Source organism: Falco rusticolus, chromosome 3 (genome assembly GCF_015220075.1).
Source record: "Falco rusticolus isolate bFalRus1 chromosome 3, bFalRus1.pri, whole genome shotgun sequence".
In the NCBI taxonomy this organism is placed as follows: Eukaryota; Metazoa; Chordata; class Aves; order Falconiformes; family Falconidae; genus Falco; species Falco rusticolus.
The window spans coordinates 102,675,931-102,690,841 of NC_051189.1; the positions used below are offsets into that span (position 1 = coordinate 102,675,931).

Genomic DNA, 14,911 nt, shown 5'->3' on the forward strand with positions numbered 1-14,911 from the left:
CTATATGGGTCCCTAGCAAGTTTGTGCGACCTGTATGTCAAGATCAGAAGACAGAAGAGAAGACTCAGAGCGAGCAGACAGAATAAACTGTCTATGTTGTAAGGGATGTAACCCGTGGGTATTGTGCCGATGTATGCTATGTGGGGTAAAACGGTTCTGTAAGCCAAAGCTTAAATGTAAATGCTGTAAAGAGTGTATGTGTTTGATTAGTAACTGGGCATGAAACAAGAGAAAGCATACGACTAGTGTAATACCATGCTGATTGGAGACAGTATACATCATCAGAATCTGTGAAAGCACAGAGTTTTGGGGTGGAATTAAAAAAAAAAAAAGGTGGAAATTGTAGGACTAAACATGTTTAAGTGGTGGACTTGGTTTACGGTCTTTATGAATTTTTTACCCATTGGCCAAAGTATTTTTGACATCTTGCCTAGAACAAACATATGGGTGACATGGGCAAATATCATGGGGGTAACAGACTTTTGTTTACGTTTGCAGCAAGCAGACAACCCCTTCAGAACTTGTTTAATTGGTATTCCCCTGCAAGAGAGTGAAACAAATTTTGATGGTTTTTTGAAATGTTAAAACAGTGGATCTGACTTCCAATCAGAATGGTACACATATGAGTCCGAACGGGCAATTTGTTTGGCCTTCTATGCGTAATGCAGCGTGGCAGAAAATGGTTATTGAGAATTTGAATCGACCATATCATTTGCCATTGCAGGAGTTAGACCTATTAGGTAGCATTACGCCCGTTAAATACGTTAATGTGACTGCAACGGGAATGCCAGAATGCGAGGACACGGTACCACCACTTCAAGCTCTAAATGGCACTGGAGTAATTTGGTTTGGTGAACCGTGGCGACTGTGGCTAGCACGTCAGGGTGAATGGGAGTTCGATACAAGGTTTCAAAATTTAACCGGTTCACCTAATTGGGGTGAACTGAAAGCTGGAGGCTTACATGTAAATGTATCAGGGGGCTATCAGTTGCCACGGGGAGTCTTTTTGATGTGTGGAGACAGAGCATGGCCAGGGATTCCTTTGAATCCTGTCGGTGGACCATGTTATTTAGGGCGTTTAACTTTGTTTGCTCCACGTATGAAAGACTTATTGAAAATGACTCCACAATTTCATAGATCACGGAGGGCACTGCGCACCTTTGATGAAACATGTAATGACCGAGTCGATCTGCAGTCTGCAACAACAAATGTCTTAGCCTCCATATTTATGCCAGGAGTAATGACTGCATTAAACGCTAAGAATATACGAAGGTTAGCGTGTTGGGGAGAGAAGCAATTTAATCTTACATCACAGATTTTAAGTTTGTTATCGCTTGACATAGTGTTAGGCATGCTACATTACAAAATAGAGCTGCAGTAGATTTTTTGTTATTAGCACATGGACACGGTTGTGAGGATTTTGAAGGGATGTGTTGTGTGAACCTTTCCAATCATTCCATATCTATCCACAAGAAGTTGTCACAACTGCAGGGAAACATGAATCATATTCTTGTTGATGATAATCCCTTTGATGAATGGTTGAGAGGATTGGGCATAACAGGTTGGTTAAAGACGTTATTGATGGAAGGAATACACTTTGTTGTAATCATTACTGTAATGCTTTTAGTTTTTAGCTGTGTTTTTTCTTGTTTAAAGAGAGTAGTTTTTAACATAACCAACCAGGCCTGGCTTGTGCAAAAGAAAAAAGGGGGAATTGCAGAAGAATGGCTGCAGAAGCGTGGCCTTAGAATCTCTGAAGATCTGCACAATCCAGGCCTGGTATTAGAATAGGCCTGTAATCAGAATTGTACTGAAGTTGCTGTGCTGAAGTTAACAAGAAAGGCAGCCTTGAGCTATTCTTCAATCCTGAGACCAAGTAATTATGTTGTGCCAACAGGCCGTGGCTGTAACAAGCTACAGCTGCTGGGAAAGCAGGTGCAGGGCCAAGCAAGATAGGGACCGGTATGGGAAAATAGGGAGTAACAAACTACAAGGCTGAAGCACAGCAACACAATTAGCTACATGGATAGAATGCTTATTTTAGTCATGATAATTAGGGGTGTGAGAACCATGCGCGTTGAGAGACTACTAACCAATTATATTTCTGCTTTATGAATATGCATGTGTATCGGTTCTATGTAAGTAGTGTTAGAAACTAATAAAGCTGAGCAAGATGCATAACTCATATTGAGCATCTTCTTGACTCCGGCGAGCCCTTCTTCCAACAGGAAGGGACCTTTAGAGATCATCTAGTACAACCCTTTGCTCAAAGCGAAACAAACTTCCAAATCAGGTCATGCCGCCAGCATCTTGTTCCACAATCTGCCATCTCTCTGAGCACCTGTTTCTGGGTTTAACCACTTTTATTGTGAACTTTTTTCTTTACATCCAATTGGAATTTCCCTTGCTGGAACTCGTATCATTGCACTTGTCTTTTTCCTGGGCACCTCTGAGAAGGACCTGACTTAATCTATTCTATAACTCCCTTTCAGGCAGCAGCAGGGAGCAATTAGAGCTCCTCTCAGCCTTTTATCTTCAGGGATAAACAAAACCAGTTCACTCAGACTCATAAGTTATGTAAATTTCTAGCTCTGATATTTCACTGTCTGTTTAGATAGTAACAGATACATTTGTGCTACCAGAATTTAAATCCTGATCAAGTCAGTAGGTTGCAGCACCACATATTTAACAACCACATTATTTTCTGAAGGGCATTGATCATCCTGAAGCATGAATACTCCTTATCATCCCTACTTTGAAGGAATGAAAATCTAAACCAAACTACCTTTACATTTACAATTATCTGCAACACCAAAGCAAAATAAAAAAAAGAATCCACTCATCTTTGGAAATGTCTCACCATTGGTCCCACTGGTCCCACCACTCCAGCTTCACCCTGTTGAGGACAGACACGCATAGAGCAATGATGAGAACTTCTGCAATATCTAGCAGAGGTGGGTAGTAACAAGGTCACCAAACATTCTGGAGGAACACAACAGCTTATTAGCTCACCTTCTCCCCTTTTCTTCCTAATAGTTCAGTTAAAGATCCATCAGCAGTGATGATAGCTCCTGGTTCTCCCTTTTCACCCTGCAATTGTAAAAGTAATTTTATGGTGTTTACAAAGCATTTCTCAATGAATCAGAAGAAGAGGAAGCAGCATTACTGCTATTTGAAGCATGACATATTAGTCATACTGTGATATTAAACATGAAGTGGTATCAATGTAAGCTGAAGCTTGATTCTGGGGAAGAAAAGGGCTGATCTTTCTTAAATCATAATGAAGTACACTAAAAATATCCTGCTTCTGTAAATCTCCCTGAGATTAATAAGTAATTATTTTTTTTAAAAAAAAGACTTTTAATTGCTCTGCATAAAGTAACTATGTGAAATATGCTGTATTCACAAGAGATCTCTGCCAAAGGTGGACAGGCAACTGGTGTCTTCTTGTGTACCATCAGCTTAGATACTGGTCAGGAAATCCTGCTGGAAACGTAAAAACTTGACAGAACACTAAATGTCCTGATTTTTCTACCAGGAAAGCATGAATCGTTCTCTCTCTATGTCTGGCATGATCCAGCCTCATTACCTTTAATGCAGGCCAATTCCCAGCATTCAAATTATGACCCTCTGCATTCCAGTTCTTCAAGGGGTAATTCCATTGAATAATGGCACCACAACCAGGAATATCATTCCCCGAGTGCTGGCACATGGTTCCCACTCTGGATCTTTCAGCTGTAACATTCCTCCTAGCTCAGGCAGCTTAGTACAATAGCTTTCCCAAGATCTCTAATGGAAGAAATATGGCTTGAAATGAACAACTGCACTGCTGATTAAAGTGATGGTCCAGGTCAGAGCACCACCACTGAGCAGGAAGTGCTGTAACTCTGCAGGTTCTTAAATCTTTGGAGGATACTTTGGGGTCTCCCTAAGGCTTGACTTCTCTGACTATCTTCCATGAGATTTTATGGACCAGAGGCTGCAACAGAACCATCTCATGATTCTTAAAGCAAAATGATCCTAGGTGTCTATGCAGCTTCATTGTGGTTGCCAACGTCATCACTCATGAGCATAATCTGGTGTTTGTGCCTCAGAAATAACCTCAGAAAAATCACTGTTGCTGGTGAGTACAGAATATAATGTATTCAAAGTTTTGAGTTCCTTCCAGTGAGGACAGCGGAAGCCACCTCCCTCAGTAAACACTCTTACCCACCCACCCACCCCACCTCAAATCAGAAACAATCCAACTGGTTTTAAGGTTGAGCTTGATCATTTTATGGGCTCAATGAAAGAACAGGAATCCTTATGACAAAAAGGGACCAGTATTTCCAGCCTGACATGTTTCTGTCTGAGCAATGAAGATGCTGTTCATCTACAATCCCATTTCAAACTATAATTGACCATTTCCAAGCCTTCCTATTGCTTTTGAGAAAGTGAGGTCAGCTACTTACAAAGAATAAGCAAGAAGTGGTTTTGGTTTTCTTTTTGTTATAACTAAGATCGTAATAACTTAGATGTTCCTCTCCCCTGCTTCCTGCAGGTGGGTGAGAAAGGGCAGAAAACCAGAAAAAGAGCTGCAACATTTACAAAATAGCCATCAGTCCTTAGTCTCCTCTCAACAGCAATACTGTTGTGCAGCAATAAGAGAAGGGATTCTAAGCACTACCCAAGTCTTAAACTTTATTTGGGAATGGAAAACTGCAGTTTTCATTCTGTAGACAAAGTCCTCTGTGCCAAAGAAGGAAGAAAAGATGAATCATGGTTTTTATTTGGCCTTTTGGTTAGGATCCCAGGGTGTCAGCACAGACTATCAACTTGCAAGAAGAGGCCACCTCGTGTTTAATGTTCATGCAAACTTACTCTGCCAAGCACATACTGCACTGCAGAATTTCAGCACAGGGGCAGGAATGTTAGCTCTCAGTGGCATTATATCAAGGTATTTTGTTTAGCACTCTTCCAATTTCCACTTGGTAAATATTTCACATGTACTTATTAACATCCCAACCCCTAGTAAAATTAGAATTATTAACATTTTAATGCTGCTAAGTATCTGTCATCTAATACATTTTGCAGCATGTACTCTTCCCTTCACATTTTCTCTTACCCGTTGTCCTTTGGGTCCTTGTGATCCAGGCAAACCAGTATCACCTTTGGGTCCCCGAGGGCCCTAGGCAAAAAACAAGTACATAAATCCATGGTGAGATCTGCTATGAATGTGGAGCTGGCCATTTTACCAAGTGTCATTTTCAATAACTGGAAAATTTGAACTTGAATCACTCTGGTTGCAATCTAAGAATTCTAACAGGACTAAATTGCTGCCTGAATCAAAGTATTCCCTAAAACAAATTTCATATAAGGAGAATGTGTTAAAAAGAACAAAACAAAAAAACTCTGATGTCTGTCATAGTGTAGATGATATATACATTCACAAAGAGAAATATGCAAACAATAATAATAGTGGAAATTCATCCCAAAATTCTCTATTTCCTCCCTACTCTATTCTCTCTTCCTCCACGATGATTCAGCCAGACTGATTTTCAACAGAATTTCTGAAGCTATATTTTTAACAGTACTTAAAAAAATATCATTATCTGAAATAGAGATTGCATGTTTGAAAATAAGATAATTTCTGCATCTGTTTTATGGTGAAAGCATTCGACTCAGATCAGATTTTGTTTCATGATCTTCCATTATAAGTGCATTCAGAAGCATTTTTTTTACCCACCAAGAACTAAATTAAAGCCTACATTTCTGCACTAGTGAAGAGGTAAAGAAAAAGACCTGAAATAAGGAAAAGAATGGTATTTTTATGTCTGTAGAAATTCTGTAAATGGCAGAAAGACTAAGAATTCATTGTGTAACTTTATAAATGTTAATAGCTCTTTTTTCAAACTAAAAGTCTTTTTAGGTAGGTTTTTTCCCCTTTCTTTGGCTTTCTGTGCAGTCCACAATACCCAGGACTTAGTAAACAACCTTCCATAGAATTCTGGGCAATTTTCCAGCTTTTTGGCAACATCATTTTTCAGTTTTCTCTTCAGTTATTCTCAGGCAATAGACAAAGGATCCTGAGACTGTATGTACACATCTGAACTGTAAAACAATCATAACAAGGGAAAATAATTCTATAACATTATATAGAATAAAAAAATAATAGTATAAACAATACTGTCTGAAGTCACAAGTCAGATAGTGTTTATATGTTGTGGCAGTCTTAGCACAAGGCACTTAAACGGGTCATAGTATAAGGCACCTTTTGATACTACGGCTGTGCAATGCTTACATGGTGGCACTTGTCTGTTAGTATAAAAATAATGCTTCCTAAAGGATAAAATCAAAAGGGTACACCTTACAGGGCTTTATTGTACTTTTGTAGTGGTGACAATAAAAGCCTAAAGAATAATACAATTGCACATACATATGAAGATAACTCCCAGAAGACCATTTGTTCCATTTGTTTCTCCTAAATGGCACAGGTCTTTTCCTCAGGTAGTCGTTTTTCATCAACTACATTTAGATTTAAACTACAGAACTGATTCCAAGATAAGCAGAAATATGAGATGTGCATATCATGGCATACTTCATTTCCAGCAGAGTTAATTTCTGCCGTAGCTGTTGATTCCAGCAAGACCTACAGTCTCCCATATGAAAATGTATTAGACTTTGTGTAAATTCTGTACAATATAAGATTTTAAAATATTAAATTATATTGAAAAATACTTAGTTAAATCCAAGGAACATAATACTTACAGGAAATCCTGGTAGACCTGGCTTGCCATCTGGCCCCTACAAAATGCAAAAAACCCCACTCCCTTAAAAAAACACATTACAGACTTGCAAAACAGAGCATGCATCCCTTCTTCCCCATTCACTGACAGATATCGTAAACACTTATTTTGGGACAGTTGTATTAATAAAAAAACATGGGTTTTTTTCAAACTATGGCTATGTAGAGTGAAATTCTGCTATCAGGTACACACATTCTGGTCTTCCTGGTTTCATCAGGCATTGAATGTGAGGGAGAGAACTGTGCTCACAAACAAGAAAACAGGTAAAATACACAAACAACAGTCCACAAATGAAACTAGCTCTGAAGCCAGATGCTGTGTTTGGGGGGGATTAAAATTTTACAAAGTGCAATATATTGTAGACTTTCAGGCAAGTTTGAATAGACTCCACAGCCTGGAAAAGGCAGATTTCTCTTTGGATCCAGTCCTAGGAATTTGAAATCATTACCAAGAATCATTTAGAATTTCAAATATTTAATTGAATTTTCAACATTTAACTGAAGTTTCACATCTGTTGCTCTCAGAATTTCCAGCTTTTCATCCACAGCTATAATTGATGTGAGAATAGTGTTCCTAGTTGTAGTCTCAAGCAGAACTGAGCAAAATACTTTATCCCAACATTTTACCATTTGAAAAACAACAATAGAAAAAAATGGAATACATGCTATTTAAATCTTGGTCCCTATTTTTGCATCAGTTCCACATTTCTGTCATTCAAAGCATATAGCTCAGATTCAAAGCTAAGCCAGTTCCTTTCTTCCAAACATATGCGTAAAAGCAATTAATTCACACAGAACTCAGTTCTGCCCTGAAGTGCTTCCACAGAGCTTTGTGCTGAAGTTAGTAGGCACACAATTCTAAAGCACAGGAAACTCAGCTCTAGCTGATACTCAAAAGGAGACACAGAAGATAGATCAAATCTGAAGACATAATAAAGCAGCATATACTCACTGGAGGCCCAAGCAGTCCTTTAATTCCAGTAAAGTTAAAAATTCCCTCTGTATCATTGAGCAGTAGCTAAAAAAGTGGTTAAGGAATGGGTTATTTCAAATACCAAATTAATTATCTAGGGCACACATACAATTTTAGGAATGTATAGACAGTTAAAGCATCTCTTTGTAACTATGGGGAGAAAAACACAAATAAGGCCATAGCGAAGGCTCCCTACTTCTAGTTTTTGTTATACATTTGGAATAACAAAACCTAGAATTCGTTTTACATTTATTATGTAAGGATCTTGTAATGCTTTCAAAACTTTAATTAACTAAATTTCATTTTTAATTTGAAAACTATGACACCAAATGTTGCAGCCTGAAGTCATTTCTCTTCAGTAAGATAAAGATCAAAATGAAGGTTTTATATTCCAATATGTCACTGGCATTCTAAGATGGTGAATCTGACCACACTCATCCTGTTGTAGAGTTGAAGTTGTAATTATGTTCTGGACGTGTCTGCATCACACTATGCAGCGCTGCCTTGCAGTGATTCCTAAGTTAGTTCTGATCATGCTGCTGTGCCTGCAGTCAGTGGAACTGGCTGGGACCCCCTAAACAGTATAGTCACTTGCATGTGGAGCAGCACCTAAGCTAATCAGCTCCCAGGCTCAAGAAGCCTGAACCAAGCAGTGCAATAGCAATGCTGCTGTACTGCCTCCTAGCCTGAATTAGTGACCTCAGCATTTCCTTGGGCATCTCTGCATAATTTGATCACAGAATCAGAATAATGAAGGTAGACAGGGACCTGTGGACATAATCTGGTCCAACGCCCTCCTCAGTGCAGGTCTAATTGGATCAGGTCACTCAGGGACTTGTCCAGTTAAGTCCTGAACACCTCTAAGGATGGGAATGCCACAATTGCTCTGGACAACTGGTTCCCCTATTTGAGCATCATCAGGGTACAAAGTTTTTGCCTATATCTAATCAAAATTTCCCATGTTCCAACTTGTGTTTGTTACAACTTATATACTGCCATACACCTCCAAGAGGAGGGTGCCTCCATCTTCTGTGTATCCTCTGGTTAGGTAGTTGTAGACAGCAACAGTCTCTCCTTAGGCTTCTTTCCTCCAGGCTGAGCAGACCCAGTTCCCTCAGTGCTCCAGTCACACGGCCATCTTGGCAGGCCTGGCTCCATTACATCAATATCCTTCTTGTAGTGGGAACCTCACAGCCGGACACAGTACTCCAGAACCAATCACAGGAATGCCAAGCGCAACTGTCAGTTAAGCCAATTTGCCACCTATTTTATCATTTGCTTATCCACCTCATAGGTCACCAGCTTGGTGATAGCAAGACTATGGAAGACTTCATCAGAAGCCCTGCTAAGGTCAGGGTGTACAACACCCAGTGACCATCCCTGGTTCACAGACAAGCAATCATTTCAGCCAGGAATGAATTGCTTTAGTAAATCCATGTTGGCTGTTCCCAGTCAGATTCTTGTCCTGGTGTTATGATTAGGCTTTCACTTTGGTTTCATTTTGATCCGTTATTGGAACGGATGTTCCCAATACTATATCACATAGTCATGTGTTAGAGTTCAGGACAGACAATATGTAAGTTCTTGGTCCACGTAATTGTTGTAGGTGAAAAGAGATCCTTAATCAGTTTGTCATTTTTTTCATTTCTTTCACTCCAACAGTCCCATTTTGTGTGAAAGTTTAGCTTTGTTTTGGATTCAGAAATGTGTGCAGAACCTCATTACAGCCTTGAACTAGTCCACTTGTTTAGCAGGCAAGCCATTTCAATATAAGGCTCTATGTACAACAGTATATTCCCATTCAATGTGACGAAAATCTTCTGAATTTCACAAGACTAGGGCAGGGCATGCCTTCAGGTGCCGGGGATTCACTTAACACATGAATAAGCACTTTGTCACTGAGGTATTGTGAAATCTGAATGCCTCTTCTGCAGATGTGCATGTGCAGATCAATGCTATCAGATCACAATCTTTTGCAACATTTGTCAATAATACAGCATACAAGAACTAAGTTTGAAGCTACTCCTACTTTGAATAGGAGGTTTGACCATATGGCCTCCAGAGGTCACTTCCAATTACGAGTCTCTGATTATTATTTTTCTAATCTAGTGTAGAGGAATTATAGAGGACTGTATGAAAAAATTATTTGTAAAAAGGTTGTAATAATTGTTAAAAACATAAGGTATGAAATGTTAAAAAAAAAAGAAGGGGGAATTGTAGAGGAATGAAGCTGTGTTAATTAGCATTGATAATATACAACTGTGGGTTGGCTTCAGGGGCGGCAGGTTGGCCGATGTAGATAAGGTGCAGCTGTGGCTGGTTCTGTTAAGTGGTTGAGAGCCAATGAAGAGAGAGCAGCCGAGGAAGAAGAAGCAAGAGAAGAAAGAGTGGGTTCTGGATGAGGTGAGGGCAAGGCAGTGGAGGGACTGGCATGAAGAGTGTGTTGGTATGAGGTGGTAAAAGATCTTGTTGCAGCTTGATAGTTTGGATAGTGCTGGACAATCTGGGATGTGAAGGAGGACACAAAAAAGAACAGACCTGCTTGGTCACATCAGATATCCTATCTATGCCATCTGATTGTGGCAGTGTATGGTCAACTTTCTGTACTTTGGGGTCATGTTGGCACCATGATTCATGCAGCTAAAGCCTTTTACTTTTACTGGGTGCTGCTCCCTGTCCTTGTGTTCTACAAAAACCACTGGAAAAATGTCAAATTAAAAGGGAGTTTAATTGCTGCAGGCAGCACTCCATCTCCCACCCTCTGTGAGCTCACTCTGCTGCATTGCTCCAGGGCTAGCGTGATGCCATTGGTCCCACTGTATTCCCAGCTCTGTATGGGCTGTTACTTTAATGACAGTAATAAAAGAGTGCTGCTGCTGCAATTGCTCTGCTTTATCTACAGCTGGTGGAAGAAATCCAGGAGCCCTGGGTTTACACTGTCTTTGCATTGTGGAATTACTCAGTATTCATTCTTTTTGGGCTCAATCCAAACTGTACTGAAGTCAGTGGAAAGAATCCCAAAGGCTTTGCTGAGCTTGGGACCAACACTTTGTATATTTTATAAACAGAGTTTAGCTACAAGTGGAAATTGTGGTTGGAAGTCAGAAAACTGTAGAGAGTGCTGAAAAAGATATGAAAATAGAAGGTACAAGGATGATGAGAAGAGAAAAAGATTGCACTCTTCACAGCCTGCTCCAGGTATATATTTATCTTCCTTTCTGGATGTGCAAGCAGCCTTAATAGCAACAACCCAGCAATGCAATTTTTTAACATATCAAATCAGTTCAGAAAGTGCTGACCACGAAGTAAGGACAATGTTGTTTTTCATATTTTCTTCACGGCTATGAAGAGGGAGAAACCATAGGTTTTAGCATGCTTGCCTGGGTTGGATTCTAAATAAACCTTCAGCTTCATATTCAAATGGCATGAATACACCCTTATTAGGACTACAGAAAGAACATAGGAAACAATCTTTTGACATTTCCTTTAGACCCCCAACATTAATCTTTCTCCAGGACTTTCATTCAGGTTTTGTACCTAAACTATGGAGGAAAAATGGTGGCAATAGGTAATTGTTTAAAAGTTTTAAATTTAAATACAGTAAGATTTCTGTACTGTATCAAACTGAATTGGTGAGATAAAAATCATAGCAACAATTAATATGGTTTACTGGTTATCGTGATACCGTGCATGAAAATGCACTAAGTATCAGAGATTATGCTCCAAAAAAGCAAATTAGCCCATATGGGATGAGGAATATTGTATTTTGGAATATCCAGCAGCAGCAAACTGAGGGACATTGGTTTTTAAACAGGACAGCTCAGAGCTGACTTCCCAACCAAGAGCAGGAGGCAAGAGAAGAGACAAAAAGGACTGCAAGCCTCTGAGACCCACGGTGTTGGTAGGTACTGCAAAAACCTGAAAATGACAAGGTTCCACTGCAGACCTCACTTTTATCTTACCATGTCTTTTCACAGTGTTGGGAGCAGTTCCTGAAGGGATCATATCCCCTCAGTTCACCTAGGGACCAGGTTAAATGAGGAGGAAACTAAGTTCCCCTTCCCAGTGCAGCTCAATCAATATGCTTTTGGCCAGATACCGGTGAGGCCTGACAGCAGTCCAATGTCAGACCTTAATATTTCAACAATAGTGAAACTGCACCAGCTCTTTAATTTGTTTTAATTTGATCAAGCAGCCTGAAATCTGTTTAGTTGTAGTCACACAGCCCTTCGTAAGAAAACTTCCAACTTTGATAGCTCAGTCCATCAGACTTCTGTAGCCCAAGAAGCATTGCTGTCTCTGGCTACACAACAGTTAAATGAGTGAACCAACAGACCCTGACCCGGGGAGCAATCTCTCTAGCTGCCCTGTGGTTCATGTAGATCACTTAATTGATCTCTGCTGCTCTACCCAGGTCAAGCCAATATCCACATTACAACAGCTGGTACTGATATTTATTTTAGTTCCGTAATTCCAATTGCAATTGATACTTGCAGTAGTTCTTTTCCTATCTGAAGCTAACTACAGAAGTCAACAAAATGTATTTGGATAATTTAATCTTCTATCTCAGCAAATGTATAGTAATCAAAGGTCCCGCTCTCATACAAACATTTGTGAAGTAGGTAGAACTCAGTGTTACACATAATGACATATACTTACACGTGCACATGTTCAGTCAACTGTATCAAAATCCAGCATACCAAGTCCTCCGATAAATCATCTGATTAACAACACGGAGGATTTGAAGCACTTGAGGATATATGGCTCTTGCTGTTCCCCCTCCCCAAATATCTGTTTGTTACAAATGTACATAAAGCCCCATATACTATGCACCCAACTTCGTAAGAGAACTTGCTTCCTAAACTCCAAGGTGTTCAGAGAAGGAAATGGAGTTTTGTATGGGTTGTAATACACCTAACGCAATACAGCTTCTACCAGGCTTTAGTTCTGTAAAGCATGGTGAAAGTAGCTCATACAGTTCTGGAGAACTCAGAGGCTAGGTTTCTTCCCTTACATAGATGCGTGGGCATAGTAGGGAGCTATGCAGCCTCCAGCTAACTACTGTCATTAGTTTGCTGTTAGCTTCAATAATCTTTTTACATTTTTTATACATACTGTCCTCCCTCTGAGGCTCTCACAGTGTTTTGTCAAGTATTAATGAGCTAAGGAACAACACATTCAGGTTCATTAGTACTGCAAACAGAGCTGTTTAGTCACTGATGAGAGCTGAGGCCCCGCAGTGACACCATGAGGGCAGGGCTGTGAGAAAGAACATGATTTTTACATCAGCATTTCTGTCACAGTTATTGAGGAACTTCCCAGAAACACCAACAGAAAAATGATAAAGTGTAGAGCTGGTTAAAGTCCCACTTTGAGCAGGACTTTTAACTAGATGATCTTCAGACACCCCTTCCAACCAACATTTCTGTGAATCTGTAATTTTGCTCATCCAAGATCTTGGATCCTAAGATTCTGTGTGGATAATAAGTAAACTTAATTAAAATACCCAACTCTTTTGGGACTGTTTATGTGGGCTATGGGATGGCAATTTATGCTATATTTGCTATCAGTAGCAGAAGTGTTACTGAAAGCCTAGTTGGTTCAGTCAACAAAAAATGTTGTATGTAGCTCAGCTTTGTGTTAATGTTGGTGCCCAGCTACCCCAGCACAGATTTCTCACCTGGGCACTTTCTCTTCTTGCAACCACAAATCACTCCTTACTGCTGTTATGTGGTTTCTGTGGGTCTGGCTGTCTCAGGCACCTTCAGCTCTGAGAGGTGAAGAACTTCCTGTAGCCACTCACGGCTCCTCCAGATCTCAATGTCATATCAAGCCAACCACAAGGATTTGAAATGGAATTAATCCTAATGTCTAGCCTTCATACTGCTAACTAGTATTGTTTTTGCAAAGGCTGATGTAGAAAATATACATGCAGCTAAAGGATATTAGGCAGTTTTGCTGAGCTTCAAGTGTTTTACCCTTTGATACTTTGGGCTGTTGCTTCCACAACAGTCAGTGCTCTGGTTGGTATATTGGAGACCTGTCAGAAAATGCAACCTATCTCTCTCCTACATACTGCTGTGTCTTGGGTGCTTGCTTTGTTAAACATTCCCAGTTTTGTATTTCTCTGTTGATTTTTATTTCATGTTCACAACCTCTGCAGAATCACCTGGACAGCTTGTGAGTTCTCAGTGTGAGCCCATAATTCTTGTATATAAGCTCTTCACCCACTCTCCTCCCCATTTTGTCTTTTTTAAAAAAATCCATTTGATATAAAGACATATCGAGATTTTTTTGTTTTGAGGAGTAAACTTATGACCTGAACATCAACAGCAGCATTGCCAGTTTGTTAACGGCTTGTGCCTTCTTCTCTGTAAGATGGGTTACAAAGACTTTAATGCTTGACAAACACACTTACCTCAGGTATTGCTATGATTGGTCCTGGTGGTCCTGGTGGTCCTGGTGGTCCCACAATACTATTCCCGTTCTGTCCTGGTTCACCCTATGTCAAAAGCATTACAGGTGGAAAACCCATTTACTAAGTACTACATTTCACCCAGGTTCCCGAGAAAGAATGAAATCCACACAACCTCACCTGCAGTCCTGGGTCACCCTTCTCCCCTTTTGGACCCTGCATGTGATAAGACAAATGGGTGTAAGTGATTTAAAAGGTAAAATTTTGAAAATGGGCTTTCTCTAGCTTCACAGAAAGCACAACAGTAAAATGCAGGTACAGAATGATCAGTCCCAGCGCTTTCGAACCACGGGTGGGGCCATCTGCTTTGAGCTCAGACCCTCTGAGGATTTGAAGCCTGAAAGCATTTCCCAGCACACTTGACAGAGTTCACAGGTGACCAGCAGAACGGGCACACAGCATTTGATTAGTTGGGGATTAATTCAACAAGCCTTTCTTTCAGTGCACTGAGGTCAGCCATGCCTGGCTGCTCCTTCCTTTTCCAGCATTAGCTGTCCCTGGGATGGCCCAGTGGCCCCAGGCAGGGGAGCACAGGTGCGTTATACAGTCGGTTTTCGGGCAGGTTGTTTCCAGACTTGCTCAGCCCCTCAGCACAGCTCACTGTAGCAGGGAAGCAGACAGCTTCACTGCCACCAGTGAGAGGGAGGTGGCAGGGGACAAGCTGTGGGACTTCCCGGCC

At 40.4% G+C, this 14,911-nt stretch overlaps 1 protein-coding gene across 6 annotated transcripts in view; it reads right to left on the minus strand.

The window, feature by feature from the left end:
• Window positions 1-14,911, minus strand: part of LOC119144723 (collagen alpha-1(XV) chain-like) — a 136,796-nt gene that overhangs the window by 36,213 nt on the left and 85,672 nt on the right. For all 6 annotated transcript variants that reach the window (XM_037380424.1, XM_037380426.1, XM_037380425.1 and 3 more), the window contains exons 20-26: window positions 14,353-14,388; window positions 14,176-14,259; window positions 7,737-7,802; window positions 6,748-6,783; window positions 5,105-5,167; window positions 3,013-3,090; window positions 2,861-2,896 (exon numbers count right to left, since the gene is read on the minus strand). In XM_037380424.1, coding sequence (XP_037236321.1) covers window positions 2,861-2,896; window positions 3,013-3,090; window positions 5,105-5,167; window positions 6,748-6,783; window positions 7,737-7,802; window positions 14,176-14,259; window positions 14,353-14,388 — 399 coding nt within the window. The remainder of the gene's footprint in view (window positions 1-2,860; window positions 2,897-3,012; window positions 3,091-5,104; window positions 5,168-6,747; window positions 6,784-7,736; window positions 7,803-14,175; window positions 14,260-14,352; window positions 14,389-14,911) is intronic.